We start from the raw sequence: 19767 nt of genomic DNA on the forward strand, positions 1-19767 counted from the left end.
ATGACCACCAGGTTCAAGAATAGCTTCATCCCAACAAACATCAGTCATTACACAATATTAACCTCAACTATGAACTAATATGGACCGTATATCTTTAGTTCCACAACAGTCTGGGTTTTTTTGCACTAGTGTTATGGTTATAAATTGATTGAATTTATGATCATTATATTTATCTGAGTAGAATGTGTTTACAGGCCTGTTAAACTGCTACAAGTGTGGATTTTACTGTTCCATTGTTGGTACCAATGACAATAAATACTCCAGACTTGACTCTTGCCCCTTTTCGTGATTTGGCAATTCTCTCATCCCAGAAATTAGCTTTGTGAATCTTTTATGGACTGCTCCAAGTTCCAATGTATCCATTTTAAAATAAGGGAATGGAAACGGTACATATCAAGATGCATTATCACCAACATCCTATGCAATTGTTAACAATACTTCTTATCTGTACATTGCGAATGGCTTGATTGTAATCATGCATTGTCTTTCCGCTGACTAGTTTGGACGCAACAAAGGTTTTTCATTGTACCTCGGTACACGTGACAATAAACTAACCATTTTGAACTAAGAGCAGTAAATTCCAAAGTGCAATTTGCCTTTCTCACTTGTTACTTTATCAACCCAGGACCACAAATAAGACCAGGAGAACATTGGATCTATGTTTTCATAATCTGCCGTGAATTTACAAACTTCAGGATCAAAGACAAAAGGCATTCCCAATTTTATGACAGAAACCCTAGTGTTGCATATTATTTGGCCATGGTGGATCATAACTGTAAATTACACTGCAAGGGCCAAGAAGGAAAGCATCTAATTAAATTGATCCAACATTATCCCATTTCATTATCCCTACATTACCAGCAACTCTCCCAAATTCCACTATTCAACTGTATATGAGAGGCGATTTACAGTGGCCAACCTGCAAATCTCTGAGCCGTGGTGTTAAAGTTCTATCCGCACTATCAGACAACAAACTACATCAGTCACTTTAAGAATGTAACTGTAATGTATATAATGTAATTAGCATATGTTATGTCTTGTGCGAGGGGACGCATGCGCTGGAGGAGACTCATGGTGGCGTCCTGGAATAAAGAAGCTTGTTAGTTTACTCCTGTATCTGAGAGTTCTTTTGAGTCAGTTCCAAGTACCCAAAATACACTACAATTGGCGACGAGCATGGGATAGAGTTTGTGAACTCACCCACAGGACTGTTTTGCAGCACGCAGGATTGTTTAACAGTTTAAACTGTAGATACGGAGTTGTGTCGTAGTTGTTTGCGAGCTGGACAGGAGAGGCCTACAGATCCCTCTAAGCCGGGGACTGCATTTAAAACATCAGCTGTACAAGTCGGCGAGTTTTGTCAGGCTATCTCTATGTTGTGTCTACGTGGCAAGATGTCGTCCTTCGGATTGTTACTCATTTTAGACTGAGTTTTCCTTTTGTCAAATTCCTCAAGCTGAATAGTCTTTGTATAAGTTTTAGGTGAATTGTTACACTAAAACACAACGATACAGAGCATGCCAGATAAGAGATGTCCAAGTGAGACAGTATAAGAGTTTGAGAGAAGCAGTGGTTTGTATTCAGGCCTTATACCGCGGGATCAAAGCCAGAGTATTGGTAGAGAAAACCAAGGCAGCACGCTGTATTAAGTCATTCATAAGAATGTGCATTACAAGAAAGCATTTCTTGATGCAAAAGGCAGCTGTAGTCACTCTGCAAGCTGCATACCGTGGTTACCGATTAAGGGTACGGTACAGAGCTATGCGACAAGCAGTCATTTCGATCCAGAGATGGTACAAAGCATGTAAAATAGGGCATTCCCAGTTTGTGCAATATCAGTCAATGAGGGATGCAACTATTACCATTCAGACTGCCTACAAGAATATGGTGGTTAGGCAGTGGGTCAAGCAAAAGAGAGCTACTGTAAAAGTGCAGTCAGTACTCCGTATGAGTTGGTATAGGAAAGGCCTAAGGAGACAAATAGATGCACAACAGAAAAGGCTGAAACGATACAAAAGGCTTAAACGATATAGGAGAGACTTCCTCAAACCGATTTATACAGCAGTTGTAGTGCAGTATCACTACCGTGCTTATGTAGTAAGAGAAATATACAGAGCGCAAATCAAAGCCACTGCTGTATTGCAAGGACAATATAGGTCCTACTTCTTGATGAATAACCAGAAAGGTGATTTAAGAAGACAAATAGACGAACAGCAGAAAAGGCTTAAACGTTGCAAAGAACGGTTAAATAAATGTGTGACGATGAGCAAAAAGCTGTTAACAGAAAAGTCTAAAGAAGAGAGGCTTGTCGGTCGAGACAAAAGTATGCAGGACCGAATGTGATTAGGACACTTCAGTATAGTCCAGCATGGAGCTTCCTTCACTGAGCAATGGACAAATGTTTATGCATTGCAGAATGTCATTATACACCAAGAGCAGATAAATACGTAGCGCCAAGAAATTGAGCGACAGAGAGCGACTGAAAAACGAAAACCTGCAGTCATGTGTCAGGTCCCACCTACAAATAAGGAACAGAAACAGAGGAAATGTTAACTTTAGCAGAATTTCAAGAACAGGAAGAAATCTGCAAATTAGATTAGAATATTTAAAAAGGGAAGAGGCAGAGATACAGGTAGAGCTAGAGTGATTAGAAAGATGAGTCGTGTTATTCGCCTCCAAGCTAAAGGGGGAGCAGTGTAATGTATATAATGTAAATGGTGTAACCTGCCTCCAAGTTAAAGGGGGAGCAGTGTAATGTATATAATGTAATTAGCATATGTTATGTCTTGTGCGAGGGGACGCATGCGCTGGAGGAGACTCATGGTGGCGTCCTGGAATAAAGAAGCTTGTTAGTTTACTCCTGTATCTGAGAGTTCTTTTGAGTCAGTTCCAAGTACCCAAAATACACTACAGTAACAATTCCTTTTTATTACGCATGTAGGAGTGGGAGAGCAACCACGAGTATGGTCACGTACCTGTTGTCCCTTGTGGTCCCACTCAATTGTATTGTGCACAGACTACATTTATATCCGATTATTCATGGGTAGTTAATCACACTGTCAGTACATTTCTCAGCACATTCCTCCACCAGTTATTATCTTGTCTGGATCAGACTTGGCTTTCTGTGTGGTCTGACTTAGCAATCGGGCATCTTGTCTTTTTAGTCCCAACACCTGAATCTGTTTCTTCTGTCATGCATGACATTGCAATTTCAGCTATTGACAGCATTTTATCTTGTTTTCATTTATTTCCTGCATGAGCTGTTCCTGTGCCCATACACCCTTAACCCTTTCAGTTCTAAAACTCTTTCAGTGGGAGGAAACTACAGGGAGAAAATGGGGGAGCACTGGGGGAAAATTACATTGTCATGCCATGGGTCAAGGTCAAAAGCAGTTGATGGAGCTGTGGGGTAACAGCTCTACATGCTGGACCACTTTGCTGCTTAATTTGTAGTATTGGAATTTGCAATGCATAGCTTTCAACTTTGCTAGCTGCCTGGGCACGTTCAGTTCAGTTTAGTTTATTGTCACGTGAACCGAGGTACAGTGAAAAGCTTTTGTTGCGTGCTAACCAGTCAGCAGAACGACAATACATGATTACAACCGAGCCATTTTCAGAGTTATAGATACATGATAAGGGAATAACGTTTAGTGCAAGGTAAAGCCAGCAAGGTCCAATTAAGAATAGCCCAAGGGTCACCAAAGAGGTAGATAGTTCAGCACTGCTCACTTGTTGTGGTAGGATGATTCCGCTGCTGGGAAGAAACTGTCCCTGAATCTACAGGTGTACGTTTTCACACTTCTATACCTTTTGCCTGATGGAAGAGGGGAGAAGAGGGAGTGGCTAGGATGCGACTCATCCTTGATTATGCTGCTGGCCTTGCCAAGGCAGCGTGAGGTGTAAATAGAGTCAACGGTCACGTTCCTCTCCAGTTATTTTTGCAGCTCACTCACTAACACCCCTTCAGCACAACAATTTTTGGTTACCATGTGCTGCCATTAGCTGACGTTGCTTACGCTAATCATTGCGTGGAAATCTTTATTCATGGCTCCTTTCCTGGCCTTTTGCTGATTCAGTCTCCAATGCTGCACTGACAGAAGCAAACATCACCTGACATGGTGCACCACCTCTCCCTGTCTATTCACCTGGTGCAACTATCTGCATGTTTAATGGTACAATTAGCAGGTAACATGATCTGTCTCAGGGTCATTGCAAAGCCACCTGATCTTGATGAAGCCTTAAGGGCCTGACCCACTTGGCGATTTTTTTTCGGTGACTGCCGGCTTCATATCAGTGTCGCCAAAAGATTTTGAACATTTCAAAATCCAGCGGCGACAAAAAAAATGTTGCGACAATTGAAAAAACACCGCGAGCCAAATGTCACGACGCATCACGACGCATCACAACGCATCACGCAGCGAAGTTTTCGGTGACCTGATACGTCAGTCAATGATGCCGGCAGTCGCCAAAATAAAATCGCCAAGTGGAACAGGCCCATTAGAAAGTGAAATTTTGGAAAGCAGCCAGTTCAAGGGGGCACCTCACAAAGTGAGAGAGGCAGAGAACGAGGCAATGCCTCAATAAATTCCGCAGGATGACTTGTCCCCTTTCTTAAAGTCAGTAACAATATTTTCATTTCTCAAGTCCTTTGGAATGTCCTCAATATCAGATTTAAAATGTGGGTGGCTTTTGTGTTCCAGTCCTTTACCTGGCCGTGTAGATGTTTGCTGGTTTGCTGTGTCTCTGGAGGGTGTGGTTCAGTATGTGCATTTAATTCATCTTACTTCCTCTAGGATGGTATGGAGTACTGATCAAAGCAATCTCTGAAATATCTTTGAAAGCTCTTTGAAAGAAAGAAAGCCATGAGGGATAGTTTTAACAAAAGCAAGCTCTCGCAGTTCCGGAGGGTCTTGATGTACTGAGTGCACCTGGTGTTGATGGATTTGCTTTCCCCAAGGCAGCGTTTCCCAACCTTTTTACCCTTGCGGAACCCTTGAATTAATTTTCATCTCAGGGAACCTCTGCATAAAAATTATTATATATCTTTATTAATCTTTCTTTCGCTTTCATAAACATAAAGAACATAAGGCAAACATAATTAGATAGCCTTTTATTGTCATCCAGACCGAAGTCTGAACGAAATTGAAGCAGTCATACATACAATACAATACAATAAAAAACAACAATAAACACATATTAACATCCACCACAGTGAGTACACCCAACATCTGCTCACTGTGATGGAGGCAAAAGTCTTAGGGCTGCAGTCTCTTCCCTCCTCTTCTCCTTCTGCGCTGAGGCGATACCCCCCGGGCGATGTTAAAACCTGTCCCGCGGCTCAAACACCGCGGCCCGGGGTGGTCGAAGCTGCCGCTCACCAGACCTGCTGACGCATCCGCTGGCCCGCGGCCGAACCCCGGTCTCAGGCCACCGCCACCAGAACACCGTGCAAGCCCCCGGAGCATCGTTCCAGCCCCGAGCCGGATCGCCCTCACGTGAGTACTGCCACCGTCTCAGCCTCGCGCCAGGCCGCCGCTCCTCCCTCGCGCCAGGCCGCCCCGACTGGGCGCCGCTCCTCCCTCGGGCTGGGCCGCCCCGACCGGGCGCCCCTTTTCCCTCGGGCTGGGCCGCCCCGACCGGGCGCCGCTCCTCCCTCGGGCTGGGAACGCCGTACCTCCCCGAGCTCGGCCACTCCGACGGGAGCACCGTTCCTTCCTCGGGCCGGCCGTCACAGCCCCTCACGAAAGCCCTGTTCCAGCCCCGAGCCGGGCCGTCCTCACGGGAGCGAGCTCAGTGCGAGTCCTGGCGGGCTCTGCCTCCTGAGCCTCGAGGTCGCCAGCTCCGCCATTAGGCCTCAGCGCAGACGGAGGCAGAGAAGGGGAATACGACAAAAAAGTCGCATTCCCCCGCAGGGAGAGACAGCAAGCCCCGTTTCAACCCCCCCCCCCCCAAAACACAAACTAAAAACCAAAACTAGACTAACCAAAACGAAAATAAACAACCCAAAAACACAAAACAAACAGGACTGCCGGAGAGCCGCTGCAGCCAGAGCCGCGCCGCCACTAGGGAATAACTGGTGATAACTGGTGAATGAGGGACTGTACCTGCACACCAGGAGACTGTGCATGCGTCTGTACTCGAGTAAGTCACTAAATATGCCATATGTGTATAATAAAATTACGAATATGAAATTAAACACAAAAATGACTCAAAAATGCATTTATATATGATTAGCCTATTTATCACTATTTCTCTCGGAACACCTAGCGACCTCTCGCGGAACCCTAGCGTTCCAGGGAACCCCGGTTCAGAAACGCTGCTCTAAGGAGTCCCAACGTATCCTTGTCCTAGGGTGCTGTGGAATCACAGAATCTTGAGTCATAATTGAAGCTATGAAAATGTTCCTGTCAGCAGAAAGCAGGATTCTGGTAAAAACAAGGTTTCAAGGTTAAGGTCAGTTTATTGTCACATGTACCAATTAAGGTACAGTGAAATTTGAGTTACCATACAGCCACACTAAGTGAAAAGCAACGAGACACACACCAACATAAAATGAAAGTTAACATAAACATCCACCACAGTGGGTCGTAACATCCCTCACAGTGATGGAAGGTAATAAAGTGAAATCTTCTCCCTCTTTATTTTCCCGCGGTCGGGGCTGTCGAACCATCCGCAATTGGGGTGATCAAAGATTCCGCAGCCGGTGATCCGAAGCCCTCGTGTCGGGGTGATCGAAACTCCCGCATCGGGACGGTTGAAACTCTTCGTGGTTTGGAGTTCCCGAATCGGTCTCTAACCAGGGACTGCGGGCTCCACGATGTTAAAGTCCACAGGCCAGCGGTTGGAGCTCTCCACAGTCGATCCCCGGTAAAGGGATCGCAAGCTCCACGATGATAAGTCTGCACTGCGCCCGCGGTTGAAGCACCGGGTCGGTCTCCAGGAAAGGCCTCGCCACTCCACGATGTTAGGCCGCAGTGGGGACGGATATACGATATGGAAAAAAAAAATCACATCTCCATCGAGGTAAGAGATTGAAAAAAGTTTCCCCCAGCCTCCCCCCCCCCCAACATAAAACAAACCAAGGAAGACTAGAACATAGGGGGGACTTGATAGAGGTCTTTAAAATGATGAGAGGGATAGACAGAGTTGACGTGGATAAGCTTTTCCCACTGAGAGTAGGGAAGATTCAAACAAGGGGACATGACTTGAGAATTAAGGGACAGAAGTTTAGGGGTGACATGAGGGGGAACTTCTTTACTCAGAGAGTGGTGGCTGTGTGGAATGAGCTTCCAGTGAAGGTGGTGGAGGCAGGTTCGTTTTTATCATTTAAAAATAAATTGGATAGTTATATGGACGGGAAAGGAATGGAGGGTTATGGTCTGAGCGCAGGTATATGGGACTAGGGGAGAATACGTGTTCGGCATGGACTAGATGGGTCGAGATGGCCTGTTTCCGTGCTGTAATTGTTATATGGTTATACTCTTTAACGCGTACTTAAAATAACAAAAACATTGGTGAGGCAGCCACTTGCTGGCGCCACGGGGATTAACAAAGCACTGCAGATGCTAGTTTAAACCAAAGATAGACACAAAGTGCTGGAGGAACTCAGCGGGTCTGGCGGCATCTCTGGTGAAAAAGGATGGATGACGTACCCGTTCGGGACACTTCTTTAGTTTGATTATCTTGGACTTTTCTAGCCAACATAAAGATACAAATCTTCCTTTGAGCCTTAGCCTTGAGTTAATGAAATCACTGTTTCCTCTTTTGGCATGAGAATTTGTTGAATCCCTCACAATGGACTTTCCTTTCCCAGATTGTGGGTGATCTAGCCAGCACATGCTCAGAGAAATTTAGACTTCCAGAAAGCTTCCAGAAAGTTTCAGAATCCTAAACCATGACAGAAAATCTCTCGAGGCACTTGTCTCAAGATGATTTGGTTTTGAATTCCTTTCTCGTTGATTTTCCTTGTTTACTAAGGCTAAAGTCCATTTGAACCATCATGCTGGATGTAATGGGACATGGATCTGTCCAACTCTCATTGACTTTATGCTGGAGATGTATCATTTTCTCTTCTCACACTCAAAAAGGTGATAGTGCTTGGAGCAAAGGGGTCTCCAGGTCATCTTACTCTGATTCTATCTAAAGAAGACAGTTACAATAACCAGACCATGTACTACACATTTCTCAGAAGAAGCATGTTGTTGGAGTTGGCCTTTCGCCACTCTTTCTTTGCCAATGTTGCAATTCCACAGATCATGTTCATTCCAGCTCTAGCATTAAAAATCTCTTTCTCAAAGATGTTTGTCAAGACATGGCCAAAATCGGAGCAAATTTGTTTCATTTCGTGCACATCAGCTTCAAGCATTCAGGCTTGTGTGCTGATGTTATCTGCAGACTGATTATGCTGACATCAAAATGAAGAGTCATAAAGAGTTACACAAAGAACTACAGATGCTGGAAACTTAAGCAAAACACAAAGTGCTGATGAACTCAATGGGTCAGACAACATCTATGGAATGGACAGGCAAGCTTTTCAGATCAGGGCTCTCCTTCAGTCTGAAGAAGGTCCCAACTGATACATCGCCTGTCCGTTCCCTTCATAGATACTGCCTGGACTGCTGAGTTCTTCCAGCACTTTGTATAATAGTTAGAAAGGGTTCATTTAAAACTACATAAAGCTCCATAAATTGAGTGACAAACATGTCCTTAATTGCAAAGCTGACACCGTCCTTTTCTGTACACTATGGGGTTTGGTTTCCAAAAAAAGCTGAAGCCATGGGATTGTTGCTTGGAACGTATGATCAGTGTTTTGGGAATGATGGTCAGCGCCACTATCGGTGGATAGGATTAGGTCAGTAAAAGGATCTGCTGGAGACTACTTTGTTTCTACTTTGAAGGAAATTACCTGAAATTCGGGACATTCTGGTTGTCTTCGGGTAATTTTAGGGAAATGGAATAATTTCAGGAAATTTCGGGAAATTTCCGCATCTGGCCCATGAAGGAGTGGAGAGGTAATCCACACAGCACTGCCCGTTTGGCGCTCAGAGGTTTAAACAGAGCGCTGTTAGTTTAAATCGTGGGAATTTAAACAAAGAGCTATCCGCTGCAGCGCTATGGGTTCTAAATATAGCGCTACGGCTGCAGCGCTATGGGCTTTAAATATAGTGCTATGGCCGCAGCACTATGGGTCATAGACTGTTCGGAAAAATTCTCATAAAACAATAAGTCTTTGGAATTCTCTTTCTCAGTGGAAGTTGAGCCTTTGATTATTTTTCATTCAGTGGTAGAATTCTGGATAAGCCTAGTGGTGAAAAGTTAACAGTGGGCGGTGGGATTGCAGTTACATTGGGATTGGCCTTGATTTTACAGAACGGTGGGTGGGCGAGAGAGGGGTGGTGAGAGGGAGGGGTGGAGAGAAGGAGAGAGGGGGAGTGGGAGGGGTGGAGAGAGGGAGGAAGAGAGGGAACGAGAGAGGGAGGGAGAGAGGGAGGGAGAGAGGGAGGAGAGGGAAGGAGAGAGGGAAGGAGAGAGGGAGGGATAGAGAAAGGAGAGAGGGAGGGAGATAGGGAGAGAGGGAGGGAGGGAGAGAGGGAGGGAGAGAGGGAAGGAGGGAGGGCGAGAGGGAGAAGGAGGGAGGTAGAGAGGGAGAATGAGGGAGGGAGAATGAGGGAGAGAGGGAGAGAGGGAGAGAGCGAGGGAGGGAATAAGAGAGGGGGAGAGAAAAAGGGAATGGGAAGAGAGAGAGGAAGAGAGAGAGAGAGGGAGGGAGGGAGGGAAATGGGAGGGAGGGGGAGATAGAGAGGAGGCGAGGGGGAGAGAGAGAGAGGGAGAGAGGGACAGGGAGGGACAGGAGGGGACAGGAGGGAGGGAGAGAGAGGGAGGGAGAGAGAGAGGGAGGGAGGGAGAGAGAGGGAGGGAGGGAGAGAGGGAGGGAGAGAGAGCAGAGACACATGAGAGCAGATTTTAAAAAAGAAACAAGAAAGCTGTTGGAGGCAACACAAGCTGCCTAACATAACATTGTACAAGTGAGTAACAAAAGCAAGCAGATACGGTGTAGTCACATAGATCTATTTTGCCTTGTTCTTCTTTGTGTTGTCAACGTGTGCCCACGAAAAAAAACTAACATAGCACGCTGGAAGCATTTTTGAAAATATCAGGAAATACCATCAAATTCCAGGAAATTGGGATTTCATTTAAGGAAATTTTTTTTGAGGTGTGGAAGCACTGGCTGGTTATGCTCAGGGATGGGTTCTGGCCAAAGATACTGGCTGGCTTCCTGCCGTTTGCCTGGGATTGGTTCAGACCGACACCTTTTAATACATGCTGAAGCATCACGTAAGTAGAAATAACATGTCATTCGAAGGTAACATGTAAATGTGTGACCCACAGCAATAGCCATCACATCTACGACCCATGTTACCAGTGTAATAATGCAGCAAATTACAGAGAGCCCCGAATGAAAATCGCAGACTCCGTGCGATTTGCTGAATCCCTGAATTTCAGTGTCATTTCATTTGTCATTGAAATTGGTTTGTGCAAAAACGTGGCACAGTTAGATTCAATCACCAAGTAAAAATCTCATGTCCCACTATCCCTCAAGAGTCAAGACCCAGACAATCTATTTTCACAAAGATTTTTGATTAACATAACTATCTATGTTCATTAAATTGAATTCTATTTCAGTTTTAGTACTTTTAGTTTAGAGATACAACCGCTACACCACCGTGCCGAGCACTCTATTCTGCATGTACACAAAATTGCTGGAGGAACTCAGCGGGTGCAGCAGCATCTATGGAGCGAAGGAAATAGGCGACGTTTCGGGCCGAAACATCAGTCTGAAGAAGGGTTTCGGCCCGAAACGTCGCCTATTTCCTTCGCTCCATAGATGCTGCTGCACCCGCTGAGTTCCTCCAGCAATTTTGTGTACCTTCGATATTCCAGCATCTGCAGTTCCCTTTTGAACACTCTATTCTGCATGTCTGATTTCTTGACCTTGCAAACTTTGCAGATAAAATGTCGTTAGTAATCCACCTGCTGTCGCGGGATCCTTTTGATCGGATGGGTTCACTAAATCGTTGCCGTGAACGATTAGTTATTATACATATCACAAAGAAAAACAATACCTAAGTTATCATTCTTTGGTCAGCTCACAGGATCTCAATCAAATCATTATGAAATACACTTTAAAAAAAGGTGTCTGACAATTAATACATTCCCGCTCATCGAAGCTGGATGCAGTTTCACTGCATTGGGATTATTCGGTACAGCCAAAGTTTAGAGATCGCTAATTGACCTGAGACTTAATCAATAAAAATTACACTATCCACAAAAAGTGATATGTTAAATTATATCGGACGCAATTCCGATTTATCTTCAGCAGGAAATAAGTTGGCTTAATATTATAGTTACAGAAGTAATTCTCGTACTTAATAACCATGGTGATAATGGTTGGAGATGTGTTTACCTGGTGTAGTCTGTCCGTGAAGTAGGTCACTCATGAGCAATAAGAGAAAGCAGTAAATCCAGAGAGCTGCATTCGCCATTTGTTTGTTTTCTTCCTTGCGTTTTGAATACAGAACGAGCTTGCAGTCTGAGAAGACTGTCAGAAGGTATAAGATTTGATTTCTAATCCGTTTCAGCCTTCAGCCAACATTCCACCGCTCTTAGGAATGTTTACGGGCTAACTTCCGGGTTAGTTAAACACACATTTAATTGGTGAATTTAATTAAAGGTCTGACTTCCCACTGAATTTGTGTTATTTTATTATGTAGCTACAGTTCCGATGATTCACTATATATAAGGGTGCATGTTTAGTAATAGAACTTCTCAGTATTATTTTTTCTTTAAATTACAGGAAATTAATTTTTTAAATATTCTTCTGTGGAGGAAGCGTTGAATTTAAATCCTAAGTACCTTGGGTCATTTATTGACTAACTCTTATTGTGTTAATATTTAAAAAAACTCTCATGTAAAAATCTCCAAAACCTTTTTACGACCAATAAGTGTACCTTATTGGTGCATAAGTGGGTTCTGCAAATGTATGGAAAGTTGGAGCTGGTAGGCATTGAAGACAGTAATTTTCATTTGGAGTCACGTGATTGACTACGTGAAGAACCCGTCCAGCACGCATGCACGACATGAGCGTTCACGCAGTGCAACAGCAACGAACAGGAGTACAGGCGCTCCCGCTACAAGCCTGAAGGAACGGACGGTTAGGTAAGTACTTACCCACAGGTTTGAATTTACTACTTTGCTCCTCTTTGTTGCTCCAGGGGAATCTGGAGACAGCAGAACAGAGGGAAGCGGCCCCCGTTCGACTCAAGGGAAGGAGCGTTCCGTCAGTGGAGGGGGGAGAGGCGGCAACGGGACCGCACACACTGCAGTCCACAGTCAGGGTACTGAGCCGATGCTCAGTCCGCTAACAGCTGTCTGACCAACAGCAGCGGACTGGAGGGAAACTCAAAAACCGTCCGGTAACCCCTGTATACTCCCGACAAGGAGAATCGCCGCCCGAGAACCACAGAAATGCCGCCCGAAAACGGCAGGCAGCCTCTAGAGCAGTGGTTCCCAACGTGGGGCGTACGCCCCACAGGGGGGCAATTTGATCTTTAAGGGGGACAATTGAGCGCGACTGGGTCCAAATTTTCGATTTTTATATTTTTGGATTTTCCATCAGGTAAACATATGTAGTTTATGTTTCATGTGTTATTTTGACTAAATAATTTTTTTGGGGTAAAAAAGGTCTTTATTGTGTAGTTATTACATAATCACCGCGCCATCGCTCTTCATGCACGTCGCATTTCAGTTCTCTATTATATGTTTTGAAACTTGGAGGGGGGGGGCATCAGGATTTTAGAGGTGATTAGGTGGGGCATGGCCAAAAAAAGGTTGGGAACCACTGCTTTAGAGCAAAGTCAGAACCAAACTTCAGGCTGGAGACAGACACGGAAGATGAAATCGGCACATCAAACTACCGCCCGAGAGCAAGTAAGTGTCTGTTCTCCAAGCCTAGAGTAAGGTCATGGAGACAAAAACTCCAGCTAGACTTGCCTCGGGAGCAGGGGCAAGCTCGCCAAGGGAGCATAACACTCCCACTCCAGTGCACTACAGCACTGGCCATCTCCCTTATCGAGGGATCGATGGCGACCAGGGCTGGGCTGGTCAAGAAGAGGGGTCACTGGCTGAACAACATCGGGAGTATGCTTGAGGTACAGGATCAGGAAGAGCTGCTGGGTGTGGCCGCTATGTGGCTCCACCACTAGCGAGATGGCTTTTCAGTCTCAACTGACGGCCAGCTTACTACCTGTTCTTTTCAAAAAACCTCTCCAAGACAGGTAGTCATGAGGCGTTGGATTTCATCACGCCTCCCCAAAATTGCATTTACTCAAAGTGCCCACCATTATTGGGGGGGTACATTGAGCATAGCATTTAAAAAAACACAAATATCTTAAATTGCATTTGATACCCCTGACGTCGGCTATCATTTTCGCATGCTCATTCCAGAGGGGCAGGGTAGTATGACAAAACACCTGACCCTACTGTTCACAGTATGCTCCGCAACTTCTCGAAGGAAGTTATAAAACCTGCCCTCAACCTAAAAAATTCACAGGACCTCACAACCACAGATCCTGCTACCTGGCTAAGTTACCAAACCAAGCCTAAGAAACTGGACGAAGTATCCAAAATATTCGGCATCAAGAGGGCAGGGCCTGGAATGAGCACCACACAAAACCAGACAGCAGTACCTCCACGCGTCCACCAGTAGGCGTCTAATATGAACCTTTGGTATCAACGAACGCAAGATGGTGAATGTCGCACCATCATTGATATACAAGGGGTCATAAAGAAGCCTAATATGAACCTTTGGTACCAAAAAACCCAAAGATGGTGAATGTCGCACCATCATTGACTTAACCACTTGAGTATTTTCACCAGGTTACACACTTATGAAATTTGTAACTGCTAACCATGGATTTCCTAGGATACTTTATGGTAGACATCAACTTAAAAGATGCATACTATTCAGTACCCATTCATAAAATTTTCGGAGATACCAATTTACCTGGATGGGGTAACTATGGCAGTATAAATTATTGACAATGGCTGATATGAGCCAAAACTGTTTCCAGATATTCAAACCAGCCTTGATACTATTAAGGAACATATCGTCATGGCATGTCTCTATGATATTATCGACAGACATGGGAATAGCTAATCAGCAGCATTAGCTACTAAAACATATTTAGCCTGGGCTCTGTCATACAATCCAGATAGATCTACGTTGACACCATCCACAACTATTGACTATCTGATATTCAATTAACTCTACCCACTCATCTATAACATTGCCATAAGGAGAGTTAGCTTATGACACAACCTGTAACAATTAATGGTAACAATCAACCAACCATTCAACAAGTGGCTAGAGTAATTGGGAGTTAGTAGCAGCATTACCAGCTACTTAACTTGAACCTTTCCATTAGAGCTAAGGTGCTAATGTTTAAACTAAATACCCATACCCAGAACATGGTGGCAAATGGACTAATCTGGAGTCGTCATCACTATAGACACTGGGCATAAACCTAGGTGGAAATATTGAGTACGTTCTATTGGTAAAAGCATATTATTCAGTAATGCACCATTTTGCATGTTCGTTTATAAATTAACAACATCACAGTGGTGGCATATAGCAAACCACTTGGGCAGAATAAAATCGATATCATGTGACAATTTATTTAACAATTGTCGTCAAACATATTCGACCATCAGCAAACTTACCTACCAGGTGAGCTAAATACTGTAAACAGACATATTAAACCAAAGTATTTGCTGAAATTACAAAGCAATACGGAACACCAGATATCGATTTCCCTGTATTTCAATTGGATCACCACGTACCGATGTATGTCGCGTGAAATCAAACTTTGAGGCAGCGGCAATGAATACATTCCCGCTGAACTAGGGGGGGGGGGGGGAATCTAATCTCTATGTTCTCCCCTTTTTTCTACCTCATCTGTCAGGTACTATGGCCTCATCAGTCGGGTACTACGCAAACCCACAGTCATGGTTCCCAGTGGTCCTCGACATGGTCATCGAAACCCTAATGATTTCCCAATAGCCCAGACTTATCAACTCACCCAGTTTCAGGCATAAGCCACCCATGCCACGATAAATTAAACTACTGGGTTGCAGATTTGAAAAGACCATTACTGGGCCTGGGTTGCAGAATTGGGAAGACCACTGCTGGGCCTAGATTGTCAAACAGCACTATCAACACGATGATAGCATCCCATCGCATATCCACTAGGGAACATACTTGGCGAACATCAAGAAGTGCGAAGATACTATTCAAATACAGGAACTACATATTCAACTACAACAAAACCTGTACTGGAGTTCCTGGCAGGTCTTCACTACAATGAAGGACTCAGCTACTGCGCCATCAACACAGCCAGAAGTGCTCTGTCAGCCTACTTAACTCGGGCACCAGGACAACAGGCCATAGGGTACCACCCGCTGGTGATCAAACTCAGGAGAGGCATATTCAACTCTAATCCCCCAGACCTAGGTACACCCAAATCTGGGATGTCAGTGTGGACCTGACGTACCTTAGGGGATGGTCACCAGCCAGGTCCCTCACCCTGGAACAGCCCACCCTGAAGACGGTCATGCTGATGGCCTTGTCTCAGCACAAAGAGTCCAGTTCCTCCATCTACTACGATTGGACAATATGGTTATAACACTAGACCTTGTTACATTTACCATTTAGGGACTGGTCAAACAGAGCAGACCAGGAACATCAGGTCTAGTCATGGAATTCCGGGCATACCCACCTGAACCACGGTTATGTGTCATGACCCACTTATTGAACTACATCGACACAATAAGAAATCCTCGAGGGGAGAAAAAGCCTTATGGGTCAGCCACAAGAAACCTCATGGTCGGGTGACGAGCCAAACTATCTCAAGTGGTTCAAGCAGGTACTGGGAGTTGCTGGAGTAAATACTAACGTGTATAAATCTTACTCCACTAGGGCAGCATCCACATCGGTGACTAAGAGGATGGACGTGCCTATGGACCTGGCTACAGCGGGGTGGTCTAGGGAGTATACGTTCCAAACTTTTATAACAAGCCACTGGCAGAACCTGTATCGTTTGCAGAAAAAGTATTAGAATCTGCAAAAAATATATAATTTAAGCCCGGGGAACATTTTGGTCTTGTTATTGTTAATAACACCATTATTGTTTTACAAACAGATTCATGGTTGATTACAAAAACATACTTCCTCCCTCGAATGACTTCGGCAGCGAGTGAAGTATGAACTGTTACACGGTTTGAAATCACAGAGCTTTAAAATCTTCACGTAGTCACACACGTGACTCCGAAGTAAAATAGTAAGATTAAATGAGAATTTACCAGTTTGAAGTTTGATCTGTATTTTATGAGGAGTTACGATGAGGGATTACGTGCCCTCCGCTCCCACCCTCAATTATAGAGATCAACTGATAACTTAGTTCTCCTTGTCTTTACTATGTTTATTCAATTATTGTGTTGTTTCTGTGATTCCACACCGCTGCTTTGAAGTATGTCGCGCATGCGTGCTGGACGGGTTCTTCACGTAATCCCTCATCGTAACTCCTCATAAAATACAGATCAAACTTCAAACTGGTAAGTTCTCGTTTAATCTTACTATTTTATCTAACTTCCATCAGATGAAAAAAACAACAAAGCCTGAAAGCAAAGCAACTGCAACCCCAGTGGATGTGCAAAAGGCCAATATTATTCAAACTACTGACACATGAGATTAACTGACCCAGAGAATGGCAAATTCATAAATTCATAAGTTCTAGGAGCAGAATTAGGCCATTCAGCCCATCAGATCTACTCCAACATACAATCATGGCTAATCTATCTTTCCCTCTCAACCCCATTATCCTGCCTTCGCCCCATAACCCTTGACACTCTTACTAATCATGAATCTGTCAATCTCCACCTTAAAAATATTCATGAACTTGGCCTCCACAACTTTCTGTGGCAATGAGCTCGGCATTTAATACCATTATCCCCTCCAAGCTGGTTACCAAGCTCTCAGATCTGGGTCTCTGCACATCCCTCTGCAATTGGATCCTCGACTTCCTCATTCACAGAGCACAGTCTGTCCGTATTGGTGGAAATGTGTCATCCTCGATAACAATCAGCACGGGAGCGCCTCAAGGCTGCGTGCTCAGCCCCCTGCTGTACTCACTCTATACCCATGACTGCGTAGTGGGACATAGCGCGAACTCCATCATCAAGTTCGCCGACGACACCACTGTTGTGGGACGTATCACTGATGGGGACGACTCAGGGTATAGAAGAGAGATCGATTGATTGACCAAATGGTGCCAGCACAATAACCTGGCCCTCAACACCAGCAAAACCAAGGAACTGATTGTGGACTTCGGAAGGGGTAGGATGGCGACCCACAGTCCTGTTTATATCAACGGGTCGATGGTGGAAATAATAATAATAATAATAATATTAATAATAATAATAATAATATTAATAATAATAATAATAATAAAAATAATAATAATAATAATAATAATAATAATAACAATAATAATAATAATAATAATAATAATAATAATAATAATAATAATAATAATAATAATAATAATCCTTTATTGTCATTGTACTTAGAAATACAACATAATTAGGAGAGCTAGTCCTCATCAGTGCAACCAAAACAAGTTAAAACAAGATTTTAAAAAAGGATCAAGAACTTCAAATTCCTCGGCATGCATGTTTCAGAAGATCTCTCCTGGTCCCAGAACACTGATGCAATCATAAAGAAAGCACATCAGCACCTCTACTTCCTGAGAAGATTACGGAGAGTCGGTATGACAAGGAGGACTCTCTCGAACTTCTACAGGTGCACAGCAGAGAGCATGCTGACCGGTTGCATCGTGGCTTGTTACGGCAACCTGTGCATCCAGGAGTGGAAAAGGCTTCAAAAAGTTGTAAACATTGCCCAGTCCATCATCGGTTCTGACCTCCCTACCATCGAGGGGATCTATCGCAGTCGCTGCCTCAAAAAGGCTGCCAGCATCATCAAGGACCCACACCATCCTGGCCACACACTCATCTCTCCGCTGCCATCAGGTAGAAGGTACAGGAGCCTGAAATCTGCAACATCCAGGTTCAGGAACAACTTCTTCCCCACAGCCATCAGACTATTAAACACAACTTCAAACAAACTCTGAATTATAACAGCCTATTGAACTTTATCTGTTTATTTATGTGTGTGTATATATATATTCTATGGTATATGGTCACACTGATCTGATCTGTATTTATGCCTACTATATTCTGTTGTGCTGCAGCAAGTAAGAATTTCATTGTCCTATCTGGAACACATGACAATAAACTCTCTTGACACTTGATTCGACTCTTGATGAATTCCACAGATTCACCACCCTCTGACTAAAGAAATTACTCCTCATTTCCTTTAGATGTCAGCGACAGCGGGTGAGAAGGAGGAGGAGGTAGACACAAAAGCTGGAATAACTCACAGGCAGCATCTCTGGAGAGAAGGAATGGGTGACATTTCGGGTCAAGACCCTTCTTCAGATGAGGCAATGGTGGAGGGTATATCACAAACAGCAGAGGTCCTAGCAAGATTCCTGCAGAACTCCATTGTCACTGACCCCCAACCAGAATATCTTCCTTCCACCATAATCTTCTGTCTTCTACGAATAAGTCAGTTCTGAATCCATATGACCAAGTCATTGAGAATCTCATACATCTTAATCTTCTGGGCCAGCCTGCCATGAGGCACCTTATCAAAAGCTTTACTAAATTCCATGTATACAACATCCACTGCCTACCTTCATCAATCTCCTTCCTCATCTCCTCAAGATACTCAATCAAATTGGTAGGATAGGACTAGGCATGTAAAAAAAAAAACCACGCTGACTATGCTTACTTAGCCCATTCTCTTCCAAATGGGAGTAAATCTGATTGGCATCCATCCTTCTTCAGATGATGGAGTGGCTTTGTGTTCTTCCATGCCTGCTTGGTTAGCCTCCCAAAGGTGGTGGCTGGTCTTTCCTATCCGTGACTTGATTTCCGCATCCAGATAGAGGCTAATCAGGTAGATCCTTTTTCACTATCGAATGCCTCAATCAACCTTTTCTTGTCGTTTTGTGCTATTTTCTCTAGTTGTACCATGATCACAATGATGTTTTCTATGTTAACACGTTAATATTAATGTTATTATTAACGTGTTAACATAGCATAACTTACAAGAAAATTTCCACCCCCGGTGCGAAACTGAGGGCGCCACCGTCAGTCATTCATTCATTCGAATGCGTCACAGGGGCGATGTATAATGGGGCTTGCTGTTCTCTGCCTTTTCCTTGGAATTGAAGCAGGGAGAAGATCATGCCTATTGTGGAACTACCTCCGTGGAAACCACATTGTGCCTCAGGGTTTATCCTGTCAGCATGTTTGGGAAGATGCTGACACACTACTTTAACACAGAAGTGAGATGCCCCTCCCTTGTTCTTATACAAGGTGATGATGTAGGCGTTACGTGTGTCTTGAGTGACACTACCCTCTCTCCAGCAGAGCAGGAGAAGGGCGTGCAGGCATTGCAAGAGTTGACTGTTTACACACTTGAGGAGGTCAGACATGCCATCCTGCCTTGAAGCCTTCCTGGCTGCCAGGCGATTGATGACTTCATCCCGTTCTTGCAAGGGTGGATCAACATTGAGCTCACTAGCA

At 44.3% G+C, this 19767-nt stretch overlaps 1 protein-coding gene across 1 annotated transcript in view; it reads right to left on the reverse strand.

Moving 5' to 3' along the window:
* LOC116980022 (mucin-5AC-like) overlaps positions 1-11661 on the reverse strand; it is a 110303-nt gene extending 98642 nt beyond the window's left edge. Inside the window, exon 1 of the mRNA XM_033032092.1 lies at positions 11465-11661. Within this exon, the coding sequence (XP_032887983.1) occupies positions 11465-11543 (79 nt within the window). The 5' untranslated portion in view covers positions 11544-11661. The remainder of the gene's footprint in view (positions 1-11464) is intronic.
* Between the last annotated feature and the right edge of the window lie 8106 nt (positions 11662-19767).

Source organism: Amblyraja radiata, chromosome 13, assembly GCF_010909765.2.
Source record: "Amblyraja radiata isolate CabotCenter1 chromosome 13, sAmbRad1.1.pri, whole genome shotgun sequence".
Lineage (NCBI taxonomy): Eukaryota > Metazoa > Chordata > Chondrichthyes > Rajiformes > Rajidae > Amblyraja > Amblyraja radiata.